Here is a 25,242-nt window from a genome sequence, read left to right as displayed (position 1 = left end):
GATAGTACGGCACGGTCGAAATTGCAACAGTTCCATACGCGTCTCCATTATCTCCCTTTAGCAATCCAAGATTCGTTGATCTAGCCTGTAGGTCTCCGCTCAATCATACGAGAATTACCACTATTAGCATCTTATCCATAATTAATTGTCACTTTTTTTAATAACAGATGCAACTGCAGCCCCAAAACCAAAAGGGAGCCTGGTCAGCCACTACCACATTGAATCTTTGCTTTTGGAAACACGCAATGGCCAAAGCCACTCCAGGCAATGTGCCCCCAATGAGTGTCTACCAACTTTTCCCCAGTGGTTCATTTCTTGGCATCATCGTACCCACAGGCCACAGCCTCAAGGAGGGGAATCTTGTCTGGTGTCTCCACTCTCCACCAACAGCCAAACATGCACGCAGCACAGCCAGGACAGGCAGAGTACCGAGGCAGAAATTGTACAAACTTTTTATTCCAAATATATTCTTCTCCGCCACAGGGAAGATAGCTAGTTGTAGCAAGAGAATACAGAGGCTTATCTGGACAACCAGGCATTTCACATTACATCGCAAGGGAAACACTACAGAACAGAACATGTAGTAGCAAGAGAAATACTGCAGGCAGGTAGCACATGAAGAAGAAAAGAAACAGAGCTTAGACCAGCTCCGGTTGCACAGCTTAACCACAGCATCTGGTACTGGCCAGGTATTGTTCTTTTAACGGATTTTGCAGAAAATTATTGGATAAATAGCAGCTGTACATAATCGAAATGGATTTGGATTCACCGGTAGTTGCGGTAAATTGGGCTGTACATGCAGCTCTCTGCATACTTCACCAGGTCCTTTGGCCGAGGGCGCCTACTTGCCAGACCTACACGTCAGATGAATCGAGGATCAGACAAGCAGTTAACAAGCATAGATGTCCCTTTGTTAGGGAATTAGGTAAGTATGATGCTGACCAAGTTCATATGCCTTTGCAGCAACGTTGGCTGCAATGTGAGCAGAGATCTTTCTGATGTTTGAGAAGGGAGGATAAATGAGCCCCTTGTCGAAATTCTCCTGTGTGACCTGCTGAGCCAGAGCCTCCGCTGTTACAGGATAAGGAATGTAAAGTAAGTATGTTGATTCAGCATATATTTCAAGAAGATCTAAAGTATGCATCCATCCACAAAGTAATTCTATTTAGCCTAGTGGACTTCCACGGTAGACAAAAAAGGTTAAACGGAAAAATTCACTTATTGACAAGAATGTACTGTTTACTTTGTACCACATCTTCTTTGGCTGATTCAAGCTCATGCAGACACGACCATATGGTGACAATGTGAATTCACTTATTGACAGTAGATGGTATGCCATATAATGCATACTTGCTATCCCTAGTAGTACTTACAGGCTGCAAGAAGCATGTCATCATGCACACGGATTGCCCCAGACATCACCACACCAAGGCCAAACCCTGGGAAGATATAGGCATTGTTCGCCTGTATACCAGGACCGAAGATCAAATAGTTTCGTTCAGACCATTGGAAGCAGCTAAAATCTCTGAGATGAACATGAGTTAGTTATTCACACCTGACCAGGCACATACATCTTGCCATTGTACTCCACTGGATCAAATGGGCTTCCAGTTGCAAACACTGCTCGACCCTGCTAACACAGACTGTTAGCACCAAAATATTGCTGCTGATTGATAATGTTGCATAGCTCTATCAATAACAATTTCCAACAGGCGAGGTGACTGCTGATAGAGATCATTACCTTGCTCCATGTGTAGGCCTGTTCGGCGGTGCACTCAGCCTGAGACGTTGGGTTTGACAGTGCAAGAATGATAGGCATCTACAAAAAACACAATGTTATCTTCTAACTTCAGTGGTCCAAAAGTCTCAGAAGTAACAAGTTGTCATGGTGAAAGTTACCTCGTTAAATGAGGAAATGGCTTCAACGACCTCCTGTGTGAAAGTTTGCCCCTTTCCAGATGTGCCAATCAACACCGTTGGTTTGATAGCCTGGAAGGTGGAAGACATATTTCGATCAGAAGAGAAGCTTGTAAAGATTCAGGAGATTGCGAACAAGGTTAAATAGAATTTTCTTTTTCAAAAGTGCACTCATACATTTACTGCATCTAAGAGGTTGCCCACATGCTCATGCTCATGAGCCCATGGTTGCTTGAAGTGTTGAAGGGACTCCTTTCGCGTACTGACAATCAGGCCCTGTCATTGATTAGCATCTACAGTTAGCGAGTATGAATACACTGAACTACTGAAGTTCTGGCAGAAATAGTGAAAGTAAGAGATATGGGGTATTCCTAAAAATTGAACCTTTGAATCAACAAGCCAGATTTTCTTGCGGCATTCTTCTATTGGGATTTTGGTCTGCACTTTGCACAGTCAACAATGGTTAGGCCATCTAGATTCGAGACATGTGTGCACAAGCTGCAAATGACAGAGAAACCAAGAGAAAAAGATGCACCACCTGTCTTGACATCTCAAGAGCTATAAGTTCTGCAATACCTGTCCCAGCCTGCAAGCACCAAAGCGAAGCTTATTGGTTTGTAGAGAAAATGTGAATCAAAGCAACAATAAAAGAACAAGATGTATACAGCCTTCAATAAAACGACACTGAGAAGCATATGACCTTTATTTTGTAAGGTATTATACAACCTTTAATAAACTGAATGATTGATATCTACATTTTCAATATAGAACAATACAAAAAAGGGGGAGAACTGATCCTGATGAAGTAGCAATGCACTATTTCGACTACAGAATTGCAAATTGTTGGTGCACATAAAATTATGTAATCAAATAAGGGACACGTTAGACTATAAGATCTATGATAGCTGGCTAGTATAAACCTAGAAGAGTAGAGACTCGCCTAAATTGTAAATTTGATGTAATTTGGAGAATTCTAGCTAAACAAGAAGGTCGACTTCAGCTATTGGAGCTCTACAAAAGACTAACATTGGCCAAGCACAAAAATAGAAATACCCTAGTATCTTAAAAAAATGAAGCCAAAGAGTGGTCCCTATGTGTAAACTAATAATACATTAAAATAAGAAAGCATAAAGAAGAGACCTCTCCAGCTCCCAGGAACAGGTAGGTGTGCTCTGCCAATGTACCACCGACTAATTTCAGTGCTGCAACAAGCCCAGCAAGGACCACAGAAGCTGTTCCCTGCAATATATACAAAGTAAACCCTAGCCCCCAGCTCACAGTACAGACAGCGAAATGTTCAGGGCAGCTCCATGCTACTAACAGTTTATGATATCTTGCAGAAATTGTACATTTCCACTTAACATTACAAGCAAGCTAACAGTCATCTAATAACAGTACCTGGATATCATCATTAAATACGAGGTGGGTCGTGCCATATCGTGCAAGGAGATCGAATGCATTATGGTTTGCAAAATCCTCGAACTGCATGACAAAAAGTCATTAAGCAAATATGATACTGTTTCATAGTTTTCAAACAAAGAGGCATGTCAACGCACACTCAAATGTTTTTCCGTTTCAGAATTTTGTTCAGAATATAGCTTTACTAGCATGTAGATTACCTGAATGAGAACTTTCTCCCCGTAGTTTTGCTTCACAGCAGCCATAAATTCATGCAGAAAATCAGCATACTCCTGATAGCACAAAAAAAGACCAATTAAGATTTTCAAGTTGTAACTAGAGTGAGTTGTCAAAACAAGCAGAAGCAGATATCGTTGTCCAACCTGGCCAATTGCCCTTCTTTGCCTCAAGCCAATGTAAAACTCATCATTTAGAAGCTGCTCATTATTTGTACCAACATCCAATGTGATTGGCAAGCACTTCAGGAACACACATAACATGTTAGTTCATGCAACAAGAAATGGTAGTCTGACGAAAATGTAGATATAGTGACAACTTACAGCAGATGGACGAACCCCTCCCAAAGCAGTGTAGAGAGAAAGCTTACCAACAGGAATCCCCATTCCCTATATAGAAAATATTGTAATCAACACAGGAGGTTGATATAATTTATCATAAATTTTCAAGATACATATAAGAAAATACCTGGCACCCAAGATCTCCAAGCCCCAAAATTCGCTCACCGTCAGTAACAACAATGACCTGAATGCTCCTCTCTGGCCAGTTCTTCAGCACCTCAAGGATCTTTCCCCTGTACATCCCAGCAAAATTCCATATGAGGACGGACAATAGAATCGCAAAATAATACAGACCCACAAATAAAAACTTACTTCTCTTTCAAGCTGATATAAAGACCCTGAGGACGACTAAATATGGAGCCATACTTTTGGCAGGCCTCACCAACAGTTGGAGTGTACACAACAGGAAGCAACTCCTCAACATTGTCAATGAGGAGCTTGTAGAAAAGCCTCTCGTTGCCTTCCTGCAATATGGATTAAAAGAACAGCGTAACCAAAATGGCTCGTATCAGCTATAGTATGAACTATAGCAGAGTTCCAAGGGAGTCATCCCATTCATGAAACAAGAAGAAGTGAACAGTTACCTGAAGGTCCATCATAGCCATGTAACGCTGCAGAGGTAGCTGGTACTGGCGGATGTTATGCATGATCTTCCTCTCCTGGTAATATCACAGAACACTGGATCAGAGATGTGCACACACATGAAATGATTCGCGAAAATAATAGTCGAGGATCGTTGAACCTGGAGCTCCTGGGATATGACTGTTGGTGGCAGAAGGCCACGAAGGTAATGTGTCTCTCGCTCCTTCTCTGTGAAGGCAAGCCCCTTGTTGTAGCGTGGATCCCTCAGCAAATTGTAACCGCTGCCGCACATCAAACAAGTCAGAATTTCCGCATTCCAAATTATGCTTTGAAAAAAAAAACAGGTCTTGTGCAAGTGTATATATAGTAAATAATTTCTCCTTTCCGCAGGGTTGTCATTCATACTCATTGATAAATGAATCAAATTCATCTCCCGCAGAAAAAAAAAAGATGATTAAAATTCTACCCTATAATTTTTAGGAGTAACCGAAGTATCACTATAGTCAGTGTGAAGTACCATATAGCTTACAAAATCATGGTCAAACTGGCAAATTCTGGAATATAAAGTCGGAACATATCAAAGTTTGGTCAGATCAAAACCTGAAGCCTCATGATTAGAACTTATTTACTAATAGAATACTAACAAGGGAGATCAAAATCCCGGTCACCAGAAGCCGTAAAACGTTTGTCTCCGGCGAAGAAACAGAAACACCAACCCCCCCGGGGCCCAGGCCAGGCCACGGCAGATCAGAAAGCTTATCCTTGAGTAAAAGCATACTAGCGGATCGGACTACAGTCTCTGCACCCAGCGGCCCATCCACACGCTCACCTCGCGACGGAGACGGTCCACGGCGTGACGAGCTGCTCCTCGGTGGCGCGGTCCTCGCCGTAGGTGTCCTCCACGCCGCCGCCCACCGTCGCCGCGTCGTCCATGTCCAGGACGCACGGCGCCCCACCTCCCCGTATTCCCTTCATGGTGCTCTCCATCTCCCCCTTCGCCGCCGCTGCCGATGACACAAACCCCCTCCTACCAAAGCACCACCACTTCGCGGCCGCCGCTAGTCCTCGAGCCTCCCCGCACAAGTGGCACCAAGAGCAACCACTCTGCTGCACACCACTCAAGCTGCTTCCCTGGGATTGCCACTGCCGCGCTACTGCTAGTAGCTGATGGAGCAGTGGTATTTATCAAAGGTGGTGGCATGGTATGGTTAGTGCGGGAGTATTAGTATACTACTAACGCATTATTGATTCAAGGCACGATTAGGCTAATCTTTGGTGCCGTGGGGAAGTTGACCGGAGCGTGAGAGGACCGAGGAGGGAGCAGGAGGCGCGAGATTACCGTAAGGAAGGGGGCGCGCATGGTCGCTGGCCAGCGGGGCCCGCGGCCCCTGAGAGCGATGGTAGGTCTGCTCGCCCGGCGGCGAGGGAGGTGGAGTGGGGAATGGGGATGGAACAAGTGGAAGCTCGGACGTGGTTGGGTTGGCTTGGCTTTGGCCCTTTCGCCGGTTTGGTCCTTATTATAATCTCGTTTTCACCCGTTTTTCACTGTCTTTGTGTCTTTGTGTCTGTGTATTTTTTTTCCAGCAGATTATAAGGTAAGTCTAGCGTAGCACAATTCGCGATATCAAACTGAGCCTAATTAGTAGAGTGCATTACTGATTTTTTCAGAAAAAAATAAAAATCAATACTGTGTTTTTGTATTTCTGTTTGATAAGATATAATAGGACAATCGTCATGTGTATATATAGAGCTTTTTCTAATTGTTTGTTGGGTTTTTGTTTGGCCTGAATCCAGTTACATTGTCATGTCTTTTTTTATGTATTACTAATATAATAGAAATTTCTAGTTAAAGAACATGCCAACATGTGGAAACAGACACGAACACATTTTTTTATTTAATTCATGTGGAAAATGCTTTTGTACTCATATGTCCTGCATATTTCTGGTATGATTTATGCCTCTTGTCACTTTGAAAATGTAATTATATCATTTTCACATGTTCAATTTTACTCTTTTTTATACATGTTGTGAGTTAAATTTTGTGAAACTTAGGATGGCGTGAATTTATGAATGGAGGCATTACAAATGACATTTTTTTCATGTATATAAAAAAACTAAAGAGGAATTAGAGGGCATTAAGTCAGTTAAGAGACTGTAAGAGGACAAAACATAGTTTAAGCACAAATGACATTTTTTTTCATGCATATAAAAAAACTAAAGAGGAATTAGAGGACATTAAGTCAGTAAGAGACTGTAAGAGGACAAAACATAGTTTGGTGGTTAATGGATGGTTGTATCCCTAGCTTCCGAGAACTGAATGTCATGCTCGATGCCCCGTGTGTATCGTCATAAGAAGACTATTTCTTCAATAACAAACAATGTATGTCGATAGGAAGAACACCCCTACGGATCGTACTTGATGTCTCTAAAAGAAATAAACTGACCATAAATATAAAGATATGAGTGATCAGCGGAGCAGGGAGCACAGTTTTTGCCCACCAATGATCAATGAAAATAAGAGTATATAGGTGCCGACGAGATGAGCCTAGAACCCTAAGAAAGGCCGTGGCCCCATCATCATGTCAGTGGAATTATGTAAAGAAAAAAGAAATGCAAGGACCTTCCATAACCTCTCGATCACGACGGGGATGGTATTCACCAAGATCAAAGGGGAAGCAGCCAATTGAGTGCTTGCTGGGGCACACCGCAGTATGTTGTTTTGCCCGGGTCGGACTATTTTTATTTGTTGGTTGTATTACTCTCTAAACTCTCCTTATTCAATGGTATAGGCAAGTATTTTGCCTTTGTTTCAAAAACAAGTTGATAGGGACCAGTTATAATGAGGGAAAAGAGATAAGGCGCACGAAAAAAGAAGAAGAGAAACGTGCCTGATCCATGGTCCGACGACAAGAGTCACTCTCGGCATTGTTAAAAGGAAAGCAACGTTCCACTGTCGCGTGGGCTGCTCCCCCGCTCAGTTAGCAACGGTGGACCGCCACCCCTGCATCGAAGTTAACACGAAATAAATTCCTAGCCTAGCTTCTGTGTGGAACAGAAGGAACGATTCCGTCACGTTGTGGAGTTCAGTGATTGGCTGATTAATAGCACCTCACCAACAGCAACAACGATTTCTGTCTCGTCGGCCTTTGTTTGTGGCTTTAATGGAAGAAGACGCGACACCGTCTTCCAACTCCCGTTATCAGCATCGCACGGAACAAAAGAACTTCCACGATCAGATCTTTGAGTAGCAGCCCCATCGCACCAAACCAAAAAACAACTGGAAAAACAATGGTAGTATCAACTCGCGACACGATAATGTTCCCTCTACTACTTCGATCAATCATTTAACTAACGTTATTGGGCAATCATCCACGAGATGAGTACTCCCACGAGAGAGAGAGAGAGAGAGAGAGAGAGTCCAGACAGCCGTCCCCGTCTACATGGACACTACGATCACAAATCATGATATGTAATGTATTATCCGCAAAAAATATTACCCATTCCTTATAAAGAAAAAAAGGCGCACATATATTTCAGATCAAGCCAATTTGGTTTGATTATGGCGAGTTAATCATTCGATGCTCTTTCTAATCCACTTGCATGTGCGGATGTGGAGACATTCTAACTTCTTTTGGAGCAACTAGATGCAATCGACCAGCGAATAAAGGCTATGAAAGTCAGAAATAAATACATTTTTTTTCACACATTAACATAAGACATAACATGTCACAAAATTAGAAATCCAAATTCAATTTGCATATCAGAAAACAAAAGGTATATAGATCTGCCGTGTTGTGTATAGTACAACCAGCCGAAACCAATTTCCCCCATTGTGTAGATTAAATTTGGAATTCAATTTTATGGCATGCCAGATAGCCAGATTTGCATGTTGTAATTTCAAAGTTATCCTACATGTTCAATCTTCAAATCAATAGATGTTCTCAGTTCACATGTCCCGAATGTTTCCTTTCAGAGAGACCTCATTGGTCTCAAGCTGTGGGTTGGAATCGTTTGCTCCAGCGATTGGGCGGGGTTCAGCTAACCCAAGGACCTGATGTGTTCCGATGGAATTTACATCAGTTAGCTCGACGTACCATGCATTGGTCCATTCTGAGGTGCCTTCGACGAATAGACAATTGTGAAAACTAAAAGTGCCTCTCAAGGTAAAAGTATTCATGTGGTTGTTGCGACGAGGATCATTCTCACAAAAGATAATTTGTGAAAAAGGAATTGGCATGGAAACCCAAAGTGTGCCTTTTGTTCTCAGGATGAGACGATCGAGCACTTGTTTTTTATTGCCAGTTTGCATGTTCTGTATGGTCCACCATTTAGGTGGTTTCTAACCTTCGCCCAACTCGAAGCGTGTCAAATATTTTTGCCAATTGGCTAAATGGTATAGGTAGAAAGTTTAGAACTAAAATTTTGGTGGGGACGACCGCTCTTTGTTGATGCATTTGGCTTTGCAGAAACGAAATTGTATTTAACAATCGACAATCCACCTCTTTTATGCAGGTTATTTACTGGTGTATGCACTTGAGGATGGCAATGGGTACCCGAAACCCGATTACCCGACGGGTTTAGACCCGATTAGTTGCGGGTCTGTTATCGGGAAAATTTCGGACCCGACGGGTCTGCCGGGTCCGGGTTTGGTATTGCTAGCCCCGAACCCGTAAACCCGCGTACCCGGACATACAACGTCCGGCCCAGCACATAAGGCCCATTCATTCGGCCTGCCTGGCTCATTAGGGTTGCCCACCAGGCCACGACCCACGATTGCCTCTGCCCAATGGCCTCCCCTAGCATGGATCTATTCCCGTACTCCCGTGTGCGCCGCTGCTCCAACCTTCTCCTTCCCAGATTTTTTGTTCGCTCGTTGCTGCGCCAGAAATAGCCCGAGGCGACGGCTCCTCAGCCGGAAGCAGATCGCGTCAAACCTCGCCTCGCCGCCGGCGCGTCGCCTGGCCCTCCCCTCGCAGCACTTCGCCGGAATCGTCTCGCGGCCGCTGCACCGGCGCGTCGTCTCCTCCGCCCGACGCGCGGCGCCCTCTTCTCCTCCCCTCGCTATCACGCAGCGCCAGCGCCGTCTCCCTCCTCCGTTCGCCGGCGTGCAGCGCCGTCTCTCTCGTCCCCTCCCGTCCGCCGATGCGCAGCCCTGTGGAGGAGGAGCCGGCCAAATCCGGGTCGGGTATACCTACGGGTCCGCGAGACCCGCGTAGGGTCCGGGTCGCGGGTGCGGGGCGCGGTCAGGTCCGGGTTTGGTATGGCCGGTCCCGGCCGGCTCTGTTCATGGCCGTTGCTTCAACGAGAGAAAGACAGACCTATGGTTACGGTTGCATGCGTGCAAGTGAAGCGGGCAGGGAGGTGTTCACCCACGATGGGTGGCAGCATGGTCTATCTGCTTCGCGTTTGTTCGGTCGTAATAATTTTTTGACTCTCGGGTTTGGTTACGTAGAAACCGGGTGGTTTGGTGTATCTTGTTGATGCGACATCTTAGTTCAATAAAGCTTTCATTATCGAAAACCTAGTAGATGTCATAGCGGTTAGTCCGGTGCTTTTTTTGTTTGTTCTTCGAGTTCGACTAATTGAGATGTCAAGTTGAGTAATGAAACTAGAACTCGAATGCACCGGTAAACACAGAATGTTTTTTTAGAACAGACAGAATGAAATAACGTAGCAGTCAGCCCATATTGTTTGGGCTGGGAGCAATACATGCTTTTCATCCTAAATGTAGAGCCCGTCTATTCAGGTCCAGCCCAAAGCTCCAGGCCCACAATATAATCTTTAGGGCTTTCCTAGGGCCACAACCTCAGCCTGTGTACAGTGTGCCACACCTTCTCCGGTCCTCCGACTACTCCAAGGCGGCGCCGCGCAAGTCCAACCATGGCGGACAGCAACTCGAAGGCCACCGCGGCCGTCACTCATTTTTACAGACTTAGACTGATGCTGGTGGGAAAAAGAAGTAAACACTCGTTTACATTCAATTACACTGTGTCTATTACTACAGGTCTGACTCTGGCGACGGCATAATTATGTCTCTGTGTTACTAGTGGGAAAACGAAATTTTTTCTCTTCCGAGCTGAAGTAATATTTTGTAATTCCTGGATGTGAACCAGTTTTGGCTGTGGTGTCTCATGACATTAACATTTTATTGCAGCACATCTGGTTGTAACAAGCTGCGACAACCAGTGTGCCGTGATACAAATGGGCATTGCTCTGACCTTCTGTAAGAACAACGTCAAAGTAGATCTGAAGTTCAACATTTCATATTGTACTCCAGGACTGTGGATTAACATTGAATTTGTCATGTCTTCATTTGGTGGCGCCTGTGCAGTGCAGCACAAGCATGAGGGCGCATACTATCTGTTGGTAGAGTCGCATTCTCGGTTCTCGCTGTCCTGCGGAGGCAAACCAGAGCCTCAGTTTCTGTTCCTCACGGCGCTCTTCACCATGTTCCCTGGAAGTGAGGATGACGGCGTGACAGCCTTCCGTATCTTGAAGAGGTTCCACGCCGTCCCCACGGTGTGACCGGCCGTTGCGAAGGCGTCTTCAGTCGCCTCGCCTGCGCTCTCTCCATACCTACAGAAGAAAAAGCTCCTCAATTGCCGCTTTCCAGATGCTGATACGATTTTCGGAACAGAGAATTGATTTTGGATAATGCCCATGTAACCATGTTCTTACCTCCTAGACACTGCACCGGAAACAACATTGGAGGTTGCAGCCAGTGATCTCCTCTCGGCAGCCTCTACAGCGTCCATAACTTTATCTGCCACACAAATGCAAAGCAATATAAAAAGCCTTCCAAATTCCCATCCCTCCTTCACTGAACAATAGGTGAATAGCTATCGATCTGATTATATAATGGCAAGGTTGGTTTGATTAGTGTTTTGCAAGGCACTCACTGATGCCATCAAGCGTGGCCAGAATGACCTCTCCGGGGACGGTGGCGAGGAATGCTTTCCCTTGGTTGGAACGAAGCAGCGGCGCGGCCATGGACCCCGTCACCGAGATGACCGTGTCTAGCAGCGATTTGCTCATCTTCTCGGTCATCTCGGACAGCTTCCTGACCCTGAAGAACCAAAAGCCACAGCACAGGCACATGGTTTCATTAACACCAGCCACTAGAAAAGTAGAAATAGTAATCCACACAGGCAGGAAGAGATGGTTCAGTCACCTCTTGAGGCTCTGGTTGACCCCTCCACGCTTTGCATGGCTGCTTCGGTCTGCCGCAGCCGTGCCGCCGAATCGTTTGCTCCCACCGCCGGCAGCTTGAGGGCCAATCAGATTGGCTCCCCGTTGAACCTGCAAGGACGAAGTGGAGTCAGTGCAGTGGACTTGTCGTAACAAAACAGGGCTACAGGAGGGACAGAGCAGAGACCTGGCTGGCATAGGCCTCGCTGCACATGAAGATGCCCTTGACAAGATGCCCGGTGCCCGCGCCGATCGCCTTGGCCAGCACGCCGTTGTAGCTCTCTATCCTCGGCGCGAAGCCGTTCCAGTACCCGTCCGGCGATGCCGCCGCCGCCGATGAGGACTGACTTGAGCCCTTCGAAGGCGTGGAGAAGCAGGCGTTGGACTTGAGGAAGGCGTCGAGGGACGCCAGCAGCGCGGCGTCGGCCGTGGCGGCGGCGAAGGAGACGCCGTAGTTGAGGAAGGAGCCGTCCTTGTCCGGCAGCGTGAAGAGGTAGTGCAGCCGGTCGAGCTTCACCACGGGCTCGTCCTTCGCCAGCGGCCAGCCCAGGTCGCGGCCCACGCGCACCACGGTGGCCACGGCCGCGTCATCCTTGACGATCCTCACCACGGCGAGCTCGCCCCGGCCGAGCTCCACGGGCCCCTCGCCCGCGTCGGCCATCAGGTGCACCGACGCGCCGGGGACCCGGACCAGCGTCTCCTCCCGGATGCCCCGAGGCTTCGATGACGAGGACATGGTGCCGCAGCAGCCCATGCGCCGCTGCTACACACGAAATCGTGAGTAATTTGGGACTGGCTGTGATGACCGATGAGATCAAACCACGAAGAAGGCAGGCTGTTCGGCAGGCTGTGGCTTCCAGCTACATATATATCAACCAGACAGGCGAAAGAAAGAACGAACGGGAGCTACGCGGAGGGAATAAATCCATTGCAACTAGGTGGTGTTCTTTCTCATTCCTTTGCGGCCGACGAGCGCCTTTATTCCATTCTTCAGCGTTAATACATTCGATGACACCTACAGGATTACAAGATGATGTTGGAATAATCACGGCCCAGAGCAGACATTCTTTTGGTGTACAAGCTACACATATATTTATATATGGTACACAAAAAGTACTACTCCGTATTTGATAAAAAGAGAATGTATATGAGTGTGGAGCTATCGCATCAACAGTTCCATTCACACCAAAAGTTACAGACTTACAGGCAAGAGCATCAAAATGGATTAGCGCTGCAAGTTTCACCGATGCTAATGAGCAGATTACAAACAGTCAGAGTGGCCACCCTTCCAACCCAAAATAATAGCCACAGTTTTTAACACAGGCAGTAATTAATGATTCTCGTGTTCTCTACAACAATATCCAGTTTTCTGCTATCTATCCTGCCATGCTCCATGATTGCATCAAGCGAACCATTCCGTACATAACTTCAGTATGAATATTTTTTATGGAGAAATTGTCATATACAAATTGTTCTGTAATCCATACATGGTCAAAAAAAAATATGAAACAGTTCTTCTATAACAGAATGTACGTTCAGAACATGTGTAGCTTACGCTGAATATTTGACAGACAAAAAAAAGGTTAGTTAGGCAACGATGTGCCGTGGCTATGTGAATAAAAGGCTGTTATTGCTTCTGAACCAAATGAGCTATCAAATTAAGCTAATATTTCATCGTCCTGGAGGTATTGAGAATAGGACGCTGCCAAGAGAGCAGCCCCAATGCCTGAGCCGTCATCAACAGGTTTGATGACAATAGAGGATGCCACCTCCTCACCAAGCATGTCCCTCAGAGTGCTCTCCATGCACTGACCGAAGAAAGTATAGTACTTGTAGACTCCACCGTCCACAGCGATAACCGACCTTGGCTTGTCGGCGCTGCAAGTAACCCGGTCGAGCTTTTTGAGAATTCCGTATATCCCAGCAGCAGCCAGTCGTGCGCCACGCCTAGCAACGACCTCGCAAACTTCCACAACCAGTTTCCTTGTTTTCCTTGAGGTGCTTTCGATCTGAAAACCAGAAGAGTCAAGGTTGTTGGGTTGTAGAGGCTGAAGAACAAATGACAGTACTGTTTAATTTTCACTGATCAGGTTAAAAGATGAGAAATACCCCCAAGATTTCTTTCAGCTTGAGGCTAACCGTTTTGAGATCAGATGATGTATCATGATGCATCATCAACATGTGAAATGTCCTGGACACCAAAAATAAAGTGTTTTGTGTGAAAACCAAGTGATTAAGTCTAGTTTAAAGATCTGCCAACTCGTGTTTGAATCCACGACGGGATGATAAATTAGTCAAAGAATGCCTAGAAAAGACATTTACGATTGCATTCATTTCCATAAACTTGCATATTTTTGTAATAAAGAACTCCTTGCAAAGTTCGCACTGCAGACTGAATGAAAGTTGAAGATATACTCTAACTTGGCATTGACTACCACATTCAGACCAGATTTCTTCTAATTTAGCCATTACCAGGGATAAAAATACACCTGTTGTAATTTTACTGGTATTATATCCACACATGACACAAGAATATAAGGTTACGGAATTTCCTTGCTTAAAGTGTTCATTAAGTTATATTCTTGTTGATACCATTCAGCTCGCGACAGCTTAACAGGAGCTTGTTTACAGTTATAATAAACGACTTGAGTTAGCAATATGTTCAAGATAACATTTATGTAAGAAACTCGGAAGAAGGATTTGGTTTGCAGGATAAATTAGCGAATGCTAATTAGAATAACATACTTTAGAATGTATGGGGTCTCAAGTTTTGGAGGTGTATGGTCACCAAAAAGAGCAGCTTCCTGAGCCATCCTTAACAAGATTCTTCGGACAATTTCCCCCATATACATACCAGAAGTTAACTTCTCGTAAATCTGGAAACAAATATACTTATCCGTACTCATCAACCACTAAAAAGGGAAATACCATTACTGTAGCTTATCAAGGGCAACGCTGCAATACCTGTTCTCCAGGGTTCAAACTTTCTGCATCCAAAGCTTGATCAAATTCAGTGAGTGGAAGATGCCCAGACTTAAAATTTCCCCACTCCATGTTTATTATCTGTTACAAAGCAAACTAATTAGGATCCTCACAGCAAGCATAGCTAATCAATGAGGTAGAAACTTTCCTTCATTCATTATCAAATTTTCTTGTTGCTTGAGAAAAAAACATCATATTTTCTTTTTGCTGCAATACTGCAAGTAATAGAAGCACAGTAGTTTATATAGTTTTTGCCTTGCAAAGTTGAGTTCATCGGGTCGGAGGTTAAAGATTAGAGGCACTCACCATATCTGCAGACTTTGGCAGGTGGACATGCCATTTAGGAATTGCATGTACATGCTCTATGTATGCTGCATTAGTACCAGTTCCCAGTATAACAGCAACTATTGTATCATTGTCGACATATCTCCCAGCAGCCAGTGTCCCTACTGTATCATTGACCTAAAAAAGTAGTATCTTATATTTCAATCTATGTTGACAGAGAGACAGGTCACTGAATCACATCACTGTTTTCCAGCATTATTACTCCCTATGAGCATATATTTTTCTTAGATAACAATCAGAATACTACAGATGTAAAAAGAAACTGACCAGTGCTGAGACTTTCATAACAAGTCCTTTCCGTTTTATAGCCTCATTTAATTCAGCCACAATATCCTTGCCGACCTGACTTGAAAGCAAACACAACAAATTGACAATCATCTAATCATATCCCAAGACTGAGATCCAGTATGATAGTGGACATAGTTGTGTGTACCTTAAACAAAATTGTGTTCTTGTGTTGGCAAATTTAATTTGGTTTCCATATAATTAACTCACCATTTCATCAACTGCAAAATTCTTTGTCCACTTGATAAGAATACCAGATGAAATTGAAGTTTGCTTCACCGGAAAGGAGAATGTAAAACCGAGTTCTCTCTGGGTGCCCTCAGGAAGATGATAGTCTACACCCTCAGAGGCAACAAACTTTGTTAATGCAGCAGCAATAAAATCAAATAGTTCCTGAAATTTTTTACACATATGCAAAGTTAGCAAAAAATACACACGTGACTGAAAATCTGAAATGAACATTAGTGACAAATAGACATGATTAGTTATCTTGATAATGGACATGATTATTACATGTGGACTTCCGGACATTAAATGTTGTGGAATGGATACCCCCACAGATTCTTGCTTGATAACTCGTTGTTCCTTGCCCCCCAATTGAACCCGCAGAACACGAAAGTTTGTCCCTCCAAGATCAAGTGCATAAAATAGCCCTTTCTCATCCCTTCAAGAAATTCCTAAGCGAGATCATGTTATATTTTAAAATGTAACTTCACGCATCAATTGAAATTTAAGATAGTCAGCAGAGAGCCAGAGACACAACTCAATAAGTCACGTTCATATCCTACACAATATGGAATATATAAACGTTTACAAAATTGGGGAATGCCTATGCTGCATCATGGAAATTTCTTGATATAGTTGTCCGTTCGCCATTTTGTATAATCATAATGGATGACCACAGTGCTTATTTCAGCACACAACATACAACTAATGCCAAGGACTAAGACCAAGACAAGTTCCTGTGTATCCCATCGGATCAAAGGAATGAGCTTGTATGAATACTATGAAATTCATATGTAATGAATCAATCCGTAGAAATATTGGACGAATTCTAACATGAGCTTGGTACAGACAGAAAATTTTCTTTGTGTTTTGCATGGACCTTCTCGCTGTTCAGAGCATAAACATTTTTGCAAAGTGTTTTTGTTTCCTGCCAGATTCAACATGCCATGACACCTCCCAATCGTTGTAAAAAATAAAAAAGGCCTAGGGCTTATTCGGTTTGGAGGAAACAAAACATAGGAAAAGTAGGATGGCCATTGTCAAACTAAGGATTGAGTTTGCCTCATTCCTTTGCAAAAAATGAGGTTGGACTAGATGTTGAGTTTCTTCCAAAAACACAAGAAACGAATAGTATGCCTAATGATTTGTTTTGCTCATTTCCTACAAACGGAATGTCCAAAATCCTGTGTTTTTCCTTTGAAAATACTCCAAAACGAATGAGCCCCTACAGGTTTTCGTTTCCTATTAATTCAGACTAATCTTATTAATCATTCTCAACCTTAACCGAAGACGTGGGGTTTTTTTTTTGAACAGCAAGACGTGGGGGGTTAATTTTACCCGGAGGGGAGGGAATCAACGTAGGTGACGAGCATCTTGAGCTTGCTCCCGTCCTCGGAGGCGAGCCCCGCGCGCATCTCTACGTCCATCGCGTCCGCCACCATCCGGAGCCGCGCCGCCGGCGCCGCGCACCGCTCCTGCAGATCACATAGCACGGCGGCCGCGCGCGCCCACCGCTTCGCCTCCCGCAGCCTCTGCCGCACAACTATGGCGGCCGCCGCCGCGACAACCGCCGCCGCCGCTAACACCGCTGCCTTCCGCATCAATGGCGCTCGGTTGGCTGGCGCTCCCTCGACTCGACCTCGGGCCTCGGCGGGTACCAGGAGCTGATCGCGAATTGCGAGTCAACGCAACGGGGTCAGTTTGTCGTTTGGTCTGGACTCTGGACAACGGCGAGCATTGACTCAGTCACGGTCAAGACGAAGAGCGAGTTTGGTTTGAGCCCATGTAGGAGAACCAAATATTTTGGCTAGCTAAATTGTTTAATTACCGACCTTTTGAATATTTATGAGTTCATCACTAAAACTGGAAGATCCGTCACGATTTTTTGAAGTCAATGTTAATGTTTATGTTTTTAGATCCACTCTTCGCATCTTGACATTTCTCAATGCATGCAGTGACAAAACTAAAATATAATAAATTCTTTATAGGTTTTGAAAAGCCGCATGAGTCACCCACATCTGGAAGTGGGAAACTAAGATTGTTGCACGCATCATGTCCGGGAAACACCCCTCGCAAGACAAGAAGAGAAACCGCTTCTCCATCGGTAAATCGATGCATGCATCATGTCGGAGAAACACCCTCGCAAAACAAGCGGAGAAGCCACGTCTCCATCGGTAAATCGATAATTAAAAGACGAAATGAGAGAAGCTGAAAACCAATGACTCTATTCACATTGCATACAAGATTTGACATTTTGTCAAAATGAAAGTACACAATAAAAGTTCTATTTATAGTTCTTTCAATAAGGAGCGGAGAGTCCATCCTGAACATGGGTACACCTAAGGCCATAAAGCAGTTGTTGGTTAGAACTCAAAACTTGAAAGCACCTCCAGTTCGCTTCTAATTCTATTACCATCTGTTCCTAGACAACACTGGCAGGCTCGAAGTCCCTAGCAATGTAACATCGGTTATAAACTGTGATTCAGTCTCTCAACGATTGATGCGACCATGGCAAAAAAATAATAAATAATAATTATATGTGGTTGTGGCTATTTCTCAATCTCCTTAATTTAAAAATATGTCTTAAATCTCAGTTGACGTACCATGATCATTGGATTAAGATACGAGTCATTCCCACTCTCATCTCCCACCTGATGTCGTGGAATTAAAATTCGACACCCAGACATCTGGCTGATCTCAAACTAAATACAAGCTACTCCCAATAACTAAACCGATTATGAATATTTCCTTTATTTTCGGAGGTAAGAACATAACAAAGATCAAACAATAATTCTTTTACGCATAGATCAAATAACACTTACTCCAATGTGCAGTACAATATCGCGCTATGTGCTTTTAACAAGTCTGATTATTATTAACTGAAGCAACAGACACCAGCATGCTTGAGTACAAAAGTCATAGCAGAAGCAGAAATCAAAAATACTTTTGTACTATCGATTGGCTCCAGTATTCATACATCTCCTCCTCCTGGTCTCTCGTTCGGCTGTCAATCACAGAGGCAACGCATCTCGATCCGTCAGCGCTCATGAATCGACCGCGAAGTCATAGAGATAATCGAACTTCCCGTCGACAGCGTCAGCCATCTCCAGCCAGTACGTCTTGTACTCGTCGTGCGCGAACTTGCGCCTCCCCTTGGACGACGACGCCCGGGCCTTGCCGCTGAGCTCCCCGAACGCGCGGCCGCCGGCGGACTTGGAGTGGTTGGTGGGCTTCCCCGACGCCCTGATGTAGCCGCCGTTGGCCACGACGACGGTCGTCGTCGGCCCCTCCTCCGCCACGGCGTACACCGCGCGCCGCTTGCACTCCGGGTCGACCAGCTCCCGGTCGTAGACTCGCACCCACCCTCTCTGCCGTCCCTCGCGACGCATCTTTGCTCGGTTCTTGTTTTGCTTTGTGTTGTCGTTTGGCCGAGATAGGAGGTTGCCGCTGGCCAATTTTTATATACGCGGCGCGGGGCACGGGCTTGAATTCACTTCCTTGGCGGACACGGGTCCGGCCGGTGTCGGCAACTTGGGGTCCAAGTTTCTGACGGTTTGACCCCACTTTATTTTTTTTGGAAATCTGACGGTTTGACTTGAGGTGGAAGTGATGACTAGTAGGCCCAACAATTTTTTCGAGTATTGGCCTGGGCTGGTCCAGGCTAGACTTTTCGAGCCTTTTTGTTGCATGGAAGCATAGGCCGAGGGTCTCCCGTCGAAAACAGAATGTATAGGCCGATGGTCAAATCTTCTACTCTCTCCGTTCAATAAAAATGTCTTAAGTTTGTCAAAATTTGGATGTATCTAAACACGACTTAGTGTATGGATGCATTCAAATTTAGTCAAAGTTGAGACATCTTTTATTGGACGGAGGGAGTAGTAAAGAAAAAGACCAAAAAAAGGCCGATTGTCAAATGTCAGCAGAGTGTTTGTTGCAGACCGCGCGCGTTTGACAATTGACATGACGACGCATTTTCAATTCGAGGACGGGCCAATACGACATTGATTTGGATGCCTACAACGCGGCACCCTGTTCTTCGCAATTGCTCGGAAAAGCCAGATTTAAAAATGCAAAAGACGTGCATATCCAGTGCATCAAAGTCTCATGAGGTCTCTTACTATCTGAAATCACTTTCCTCTTTCGGAGCGGCGCGCCCTGAGGCCACCATCAACTAGCCATGTCGCGCCACGGTACCGTGCGAACGGCCGTCTTGTCGCTGCTGCTGGTCTCCATCTGCTTCGCCAAGCACGCTCGCGGCCAAGCCCCAGACACCCTCGGTAATTAAGCTGCAAAGTGCAAACCATCATCACGTCAATCTTGCACATAGCAACATTAATCAAGGAGATCAGTTGATCTGGCTTGTGATTGCAGGCTTCATCAGCATCGACTGCGGCAGCCCCCCGAGCTCCGCCTACATCGACGCGATCACCGGCCTGCCATACATTTCCGACGCGCAGTTCGTCGACACCGGCGTGAGCCACAACGTCTCCGCCGAGTACGTGGACGCGAAGCTGCCGAGAATGTACTACGACCTCCGGAGCTTCCCGACGGGCGCCCGGAACTGCTACACCGTGCGGCCGCTGACGCCGGGCACCAAGTACCTGATCCGCGCCACGTTCCTGCACGGCAACTACGACGGCCGCGGGCTAGGCAGCGGCGGCCTCGCCGTGTTCGATCTCCACCTGGGCGTCAACCTCTGGCAGACGGTCAACGTCTCCAGCGTCTCCAGCACTTTCCGGGCGGAGATCATCAGCGTCGTGCCGGACGACTACGTCCAGGTCTGCCTCGTCCGCAACCCGAGGCTGGGGCGCGGCACGCCCTTCATCTCCGGCCTGGAGCTGCGGCCGCTCACCGCGGGCGCGCTCTACCCCGTCGTGGCCAACGCCTCGCTCTCCATGGCCGTCCACGGCCGGCACAACCTGGGACCCGACGACGAGTCGCTGGTCATCAGGTACCCGGACGACCCCCACGACCGTATCTGGAAGGTGCTGGCGAACCTGCGTTCATGGAGTCCGGCCAACACGACGGCCGCCGTCCGCAACGTCGCCGGGGACCGGTTCGAGGTGCCGTCGGCGGTGATGCGGACGGCCATCACCGTGGACGACGGCTTCAACGTGCGCTTCTACTGGGACGCCTACGGTTCCAACAAGGCGCTGGTCTACTTCGTGGCGCTTCATATGTCCGAGCTCAGGAAGCTCAACGGCAGCGAGGCGAGGATCTTCGAGATCTACCTCAACAACGACCTTTGGTACGGCAAGTCTTTCTCCCCGGAGTACCTGTACAGCAACGCCGTGTTTGGGACGGTGACCGGGAGCACGGAGTACACCTTCAGAATGGAACCCACCGACAACTCCACGCTGCCGCCGATTCTCAATGCGCTCGAGATCTATGTCATGGTGCCCACTGCAGAGCGTGCAACTGACGGAGGAGATGGTATGGAATGCTATCTCATTCTGAGTACTGCTGATTATTAGTGTCTCTGTAGTTTACACATTAGTCTGAACTCTGAACTTTGTGAAAAGAGCTGATATGTTCTTTTGCATTGTTTCCACCTCATTTGGGGGATCTAGTGAGTGCCATTATGGCCATCAAGGCGAAGTATCAGATCAAGGGGAACTGGACGGGTGATCCTTGTGGTCCAAAGATATATTTGTGGGACGGTGTGAGTTGTAACTATGCAATCTCCAGTCCACCAAGGATCACCTCTCTGTGAGTTCCTGCAAGATACAAATTCAGTCCCAAATAGGTGATGCAGAGAGATAAATGACAAATGTATAATCACTGGATTGCTACTTCTTGCAGAAACTTATCCTCCAACGGATTGGCTGGAGAAATAACCACTGGTTTCAGAAATCTCACTGCTCTTCAGAACCTGTATGTATTTATGCACTATCTGATTTACTACTCTAGACCCCTGTCAATATTTTTGGTGCTGTATATCTTCCTTACACGGTGCTAATAGTTGACAGAACCTTTGATTTTTCAGGGATTTGTCTCACAACAGTTTGACAGGGAATATTCCTGAATATCTAGCACAACTACCTATGCTTTCTGTCCTGTAAGATCAATGACCATGAATTTTATACTATGATGATGAACCATTATATTTACCTAGCATCAATCTCATCTGTTTGTTTTTCAGAGATTTGACTGGCAACAAGTTCAATGGGTCAGTTCCAGAAAATCTTCTTAAGAGAGCGCAAGAAGGATCACTGACACTAAGGTACTATTATCTTCCAGTTTGTCCTATACTGAGTAAAAACAGAACTTACATATTGGTAACTCCTTCCAGAAAAAAAAATCAAGGGCCTACTCGTTGTCACAACTCACGGTCCTATTATGCATCACAAACAAAGGATTGAAACTTCTTAAGATTTTTTTTATAGGTCTTCCGTATTAGTCTGAGAAGATCAGAGAAGAGTGGAACGTTTATCTTTCCAACATCTTATATTTTGCCCTTATTTAGTTTCCACTAGTATTTTTTTTGTGTGAATTGTGACCCTTCTTTTTGGTGATTTTAGAATTGAAGCCAATATAAGCAGCTCTGGTAATGGTCCCTTACATGACCAGCCGGAAGGAACAAAACATAACACGGCCACTATTGCAATTGTCGTTGTGGCTATTGTCGTGGTTTTTGTACTGGTGGTGGCAATTGTTACACTGTGCCTTTGCAGGAGAAGAACTGAAAATGGTGACTTTTATTAACTACTCCTTCCGTTCCATAAAGAACTAGATCTAATTCAAATCCATGCCAATCTTTATGGAACGAAAGGAGTAGCAACCAAATACTTGTGTGATTTGTCGTTGTGGAGGAAAATAATTTTTTCGTATGCGTGTTTGGTACTGATAAACTAGTATATGTACAGATCCTTCTGTCAAACCGCTGAATGGAAGTAACTCCAAAGAAGATACTGAAGATGCTGTCTCTTTGCAATTTGAAAACCGTCAGTTCAATTACAAAGAACTAATGACTATCACAAATAACTTCGAGAAGTCTATTGGCAAAGGTGGGTTTGGAGTGGTGTATCTTGGCTACTTGGAAGATGGAACCCCGGTTGCAGTCAAGACGCGTTCTGAATCATCGTCTCAAGGGGTTAATTGAGTTCTTGACAGAGGTTAGGTTTCTTCCGGTTCCTCCCCCTCATTCTTACAACTTTTATTTCCTGTAATAATCTACAGCTAACTAACCCAATTAATTCAGTCAACTATTTTGGGTGCACGAATTCTTTAATTGCTCCAAACCAATTGTATTACAGCAACGAAATGCACTAGTCACCTACTGACAGAACTACTCTGGATTGCATTTCAGGCTTTACATCTGATCAGAGTTCATCACAGGAACCTGGTCTCCCTGGTTGGCCACTGCAAGGATGGACAGCACTCAGCCCTTATCTATGAGTACATGTCCGAAGGGACTTTACAAGAAAAGCTAAGAGGTAGTAACTTGAAACTGGAGTGCTCTACCATGCCTGAAACTCGTACTGACCGCTTGTATTCTATTCTGCAGTAAAATCTCCTGACACTGCACCCCTACCATGGCGCCAACGGTTAAGAATTTCGCTCGAATCTGCTCAAGGTTTCCTGGCTAGCTATACATCATTTCACCAAACAAACAATTCTGAGTCAGAACCAACTTTGAATTGTTTTTTTTGTTTCTGATGCGTACGACAGGCCTGGAATACCTGCACAAGGCATGCAAGCCGCCCCTGATCCACAGGGATGTGAAGACGGCCAACATCCTCCTGAACGGGAGCAACCTCGAGGCCAAGATAGCCGATTTCGGCCTGTCCAAGGCCTTCAACAGCGACCTCCACTCCCATGTCTCCACACGAGTAGTGGGCACCCCAGGATATCTCGACCCCGAGTACGTTCAGTTCAACCACTAAAAATGAAAATCACAGAAATAAAGGGAAACGTGGCTGCTCGCTGACACGCGCTTAACTTGCTGCAGGTATTACACTTCTTTCCAGCTGAGCGAGAAGAGCGACGTGTACAGCTTCGGGATCGTGCTCCTGGAGGTGGTCACAGGCCAGCCTCCCATCCTCCCGGAGAGCGTCCACATCGTGCATTGGGCGCGGCAACGGCTCGCCAAGGGCGACATCGAGAGCGTCGTGGACGGCAGAATGCAGGCGCGGCACGACCTCAACTCCGTCTGGAAGGTGGCCGACCTCGCGCTGAGGTGCACGGAGCAGGCGTCCGGGCAGAGGCCGGCCATGGCCGACGTCGTCGTCCAGCTCAAGGAGAGCTTGGAGCTGGAAGAGGCTTATGAGAAGCTGCATGGCTCGTACACCGGAAGTGGCAAGGTAAACGGGTATGCGGAAACCAGTGACGCTGGAAGCCAGAGCACGGTGAGTGGGAGGATTGCAGATTTGGCGGGTGGTCCAGCGGCTAGATAAGATTGGCGTGGATGAGGTTGTGAATTGTAATTTATCCGAGATTTTCCTGCGCAATTACCATCGTACCAGGACCAGGACAGGACGTATGCTGGCGTACGTATGCTACACCAGCAAAGTGTCAAATCGTTCGAAATTGAAGAGACGGATTGGTTAGGATCATAAGAAGTATAACTGTGAGCACGTCGAAACAACACTCCTCACAAGTATTTCAACCAACACCATGTGTGCATAGAACAAATCTGAACCAGAATATCAAATCTGAACACACCGAGTTCGATCTCAAACCTGCACACAAGATTAACAGCTGCAAGGATAGCTTACTAGAACATCAATACCCCAATAGAATCATCCATATATCAAAAAACACAAGTATGCGTTATCTCAAGTGTCAACTCAACCAAATAGCACCAAACTTGAGCAATAGATGTCAATGCAAGTAGAGATGGTGAACAGCAACACATATAGAAAGGGAATCACCAAATCAAGAGGGGACACAGAGATTTACGTGAAAACCCCTTGCGGGGGAAAACACGGACGGCGGCGAGCACAGAGCTTCACTATGGAGATGAACAGTACAAGGTGAAAGCCAACAAGGATGGGGAGGCTCCAATCCCACAACAATCTCTCTCAAATCTAGATGGATTTGGTAGATTAAATGCCTCTTCTCTCATCCTAATCCTAGAGCTCTCAAGAACACGTGAGACTCAACTCTCTGTCTATTTTCGAGCAAGGGAAGATGGCTAAATAGAAAGCTTTGCATTCAGCCCCCTTAGCTTTCTAACATGTGCAAACAACTATTACTTCAGCCTACCACATGTATAAGCATTGTTTTACATGATTAACAAGCCAAGATGGCTCTCAAATGGTGAAATTAGGAGCTGCACATCACAACTAACTCGGACCAAAAATACCGTCGTTACATGATTAACAAGCCAAAATGGCTCAAAATAGCTCTCAAATGGTGAAATAAAGAGCTGCACAACTGACTGGGACAAAAATACCGTCGTCGATCAAAACAACGCCGTCCTGATGACAGCACGGATGGTTGGAAATGCGAGCCACGGAGTAACGGTACGTGCGGCGGCATCGGATCTGGGTCTTTCCCAGCAATTCTGACGTATCAGTTGAGATGTCACATGGCAGGCGTGAAACTGTGAAAGGGAGCTTCGATGCCTCTCTGTTTGGGCTGGCGCTTTCTGAAGTAACCGTAGGCTATAGCTGCCCTGGTGACGATCGAAACTTGGGGCCATGCGCACGGCTTTTTTCATCCTCGTTGACCCTTTACATGTGCTGTTCTTTGCCTGCAAGATTAATCAACTCCTCGACCCGTTACATCAGTTCAGCTC

The 25,242-nt window shown here is 45.8% G+C and overlaps 5 protein-coding genes and 1 long non-coding RNA gene across 8 annotated transcripts; 1 reads left to right on the top strand and 5 right to left on the bottom strand.

Moving 5' to 3' along the window:
• Positions 1–426: 426 nt before the first annotated feature.
• Positions 427–5,964, bottom strand: LOC100830323 (NADP-dependent malic enzyme). 2 transcript variants are annotated; one of them, XM_003569657.4, is made up of 20 exons: positions 5,815–5,964; positions 5,305–5,639; positions 4,636–4,756; positions 4,478–4,552; positions 4,206–4,357; positions 4,021–4,126; positions 3,876–3,941; positions 3,699–3,794; positions 3,537–3,608; positions 3,316–3,399; positions 3,058–3,156; positions 2,456–2,503; positions 2,302–2,355; positions 2,095–2,193; positions 1,900–1,989; positions 1,742–1,819; positions 1,556–1,630; positions 1,374–1,464; positions 943–1,071; positions 427–854 (listed from the first exon to the last, which is right to left on the bottom strand). In XM_003569657.4, the coding sequence occupies exons 1-20, from the start codon at positions 5,833–5,835 to the stop codon at positions 766–768; spliced, it is 1,980 nt and encodes a 659-aa protein (XP_003569705.1). In that variant the 5' UTR covers positions 5,836–5,964; the 3' UTR covers positions 427–765. The 2 variants fall into 2 exon arrangements, with proteins under 2 accessions (XP_003569705.1, XP_024314475.1); XM_024458707.1 differs by lacking the exon at positions 5,305–5,639 and having other exon boundaries at positions 5,815–5,935.
• A 4,449-nt stretch (positions 5,965–10,413) lies between these two features.
• LOC100830822 (senescence/dehydration-associated protein At4g35985, chloroplastic) lies at positions 10,414–12,536 on the bottom strand. Its single transcript, XM_003569659.4, has 5 exons — positions 11,851–12,536; positions 11,647–11,774; positions 11,375–11,541; positions 11,154–11,238; positions 10,414–11,051 (listed from the first exon to the last, which is right to left on the bottom strand). The coding sequence occupies exons 1-5, from the start codon at positions 12,415–12,417 to the stop codon at positions 10,892–10,894; spliced, it is 1,107 nt and encodes a 368-aa protein (XP_003569707.1). The 5' UTR covers positions 12,418–12,536; the 3' UTR covers positions 10,414–10,891.
• Positions 12,537–13,060: 524 nt separating this feature from the next.
• Positions 13,061–17,248, bottom strand: LOC100830315 (hexokinase-9). 2 transcript variants are annotated; one of them, XM_003567013.4, is made up of 9 exons: positions 16,839–17,245; positions 15,789–15,939; positions 15,486–15,668; positions 15,258–15,332; positions 14,952–15,107; positions 14,628–14,726; positions 14,409–14,539; positions 13,773–13,854; positions 13,061–13,672 (listed from the first exon to the last, which is right to left on the bottom strand). In XM_003567013.4, the coding sequence occupies exons 1-9, from the start codon at positions 17,099–17,101 to the stop codon at positions 13,322–13,324; spliced, it is 1,491 nt and encodes a 496-aa protein (XP_003567061.1). In that variant the 5' UTR covers positions 17,102–17,245; the 3' UTR covers positions 13,061–13,321. The 2 variants fall into 2 exon arrangements, with proteins under 2 accessions (XP_003567061.1, XP_024314476.1); XM_024458708.1 differs by lacking the exon at positions 13,773–13,854 and having other exon boundaries at positions 16,839–17,248.
• Positions 17,249–18,276: 1,028 nt separating this feature from the next.
• LOC100832037 lies at positions 18,277–18,925 on the bottom strand. Its single transcript, XM_003569663.4, has one exon. It carries the CDS (start codon positions 18,887–18,889, stop codon positions 18,545–18,547), a length of 345 nt encoding a protein of 114 aa, XP_003569711.1. The 5' UTR covers positions 18,890–18,925; the 3' UTR covers positions 18,277–18,544.
• A 746-nt stretch (positions 18,926–19,671) lies between these two features.
• On the top strand, positions 19,672–24,052 carry LOC100830009 (putative leucine-rich repeat receptor-like protein kinase At2g19210). The gene is given in 13 exon segments (XM_010235202.3): positions 19,672–19,777; positions 19,872–20,933; positions 21,071–21,209; positions 21,303–21,374; positions 21,487–21,558; positions 21,643–21,723; positions 22,022–22,191; positions 22,367–22,599; positions 22,601–22,615; positions 22,810–22,936; positions 23,008–23,076; positions 23,172–23,364; positions 23,452–24,052. Coding segments are annotated over 13 exon segments (2,778 nt in total). The 5' UTR covers positions 19,672–19,677; the 3' UTR covers positions 23,897–24,052.
• LOC112270686 lies at positions 22,908–23,458 on the bottom strand. Its single transcript, XR_002963093.1, has 2 exons — positions 23,183–23,458; positions 22,908–23,089 (listed from the first exon to the last, which is right to left on the bottom strand). It is a non-coding gene; the product is annotated as an uncharacterized LOC112270686 (long non-coding RNA).
• Positions 24,053–25,242: the final 1,190 nt, after the last annotated feature.

This window comes from Brachypodium distachyon, chromosome 2 (genome assembly GCF_000005505.3).
Source record: "Brachypodium distachyon strain Bd21 chromosome 2, Brachypodium_distachyon_v3.0, whole genome shotgun sequence".
Lineage (NCBI taxonomy): Eukaryota > Viridiplantae > Streptophyta > Magnoliopsida > Poales > Poaceae > Brachypodium > Brachypodium distachyon.
This window is presented reverse-complemented; position numbering and strand designations above follow the sequence as displayed.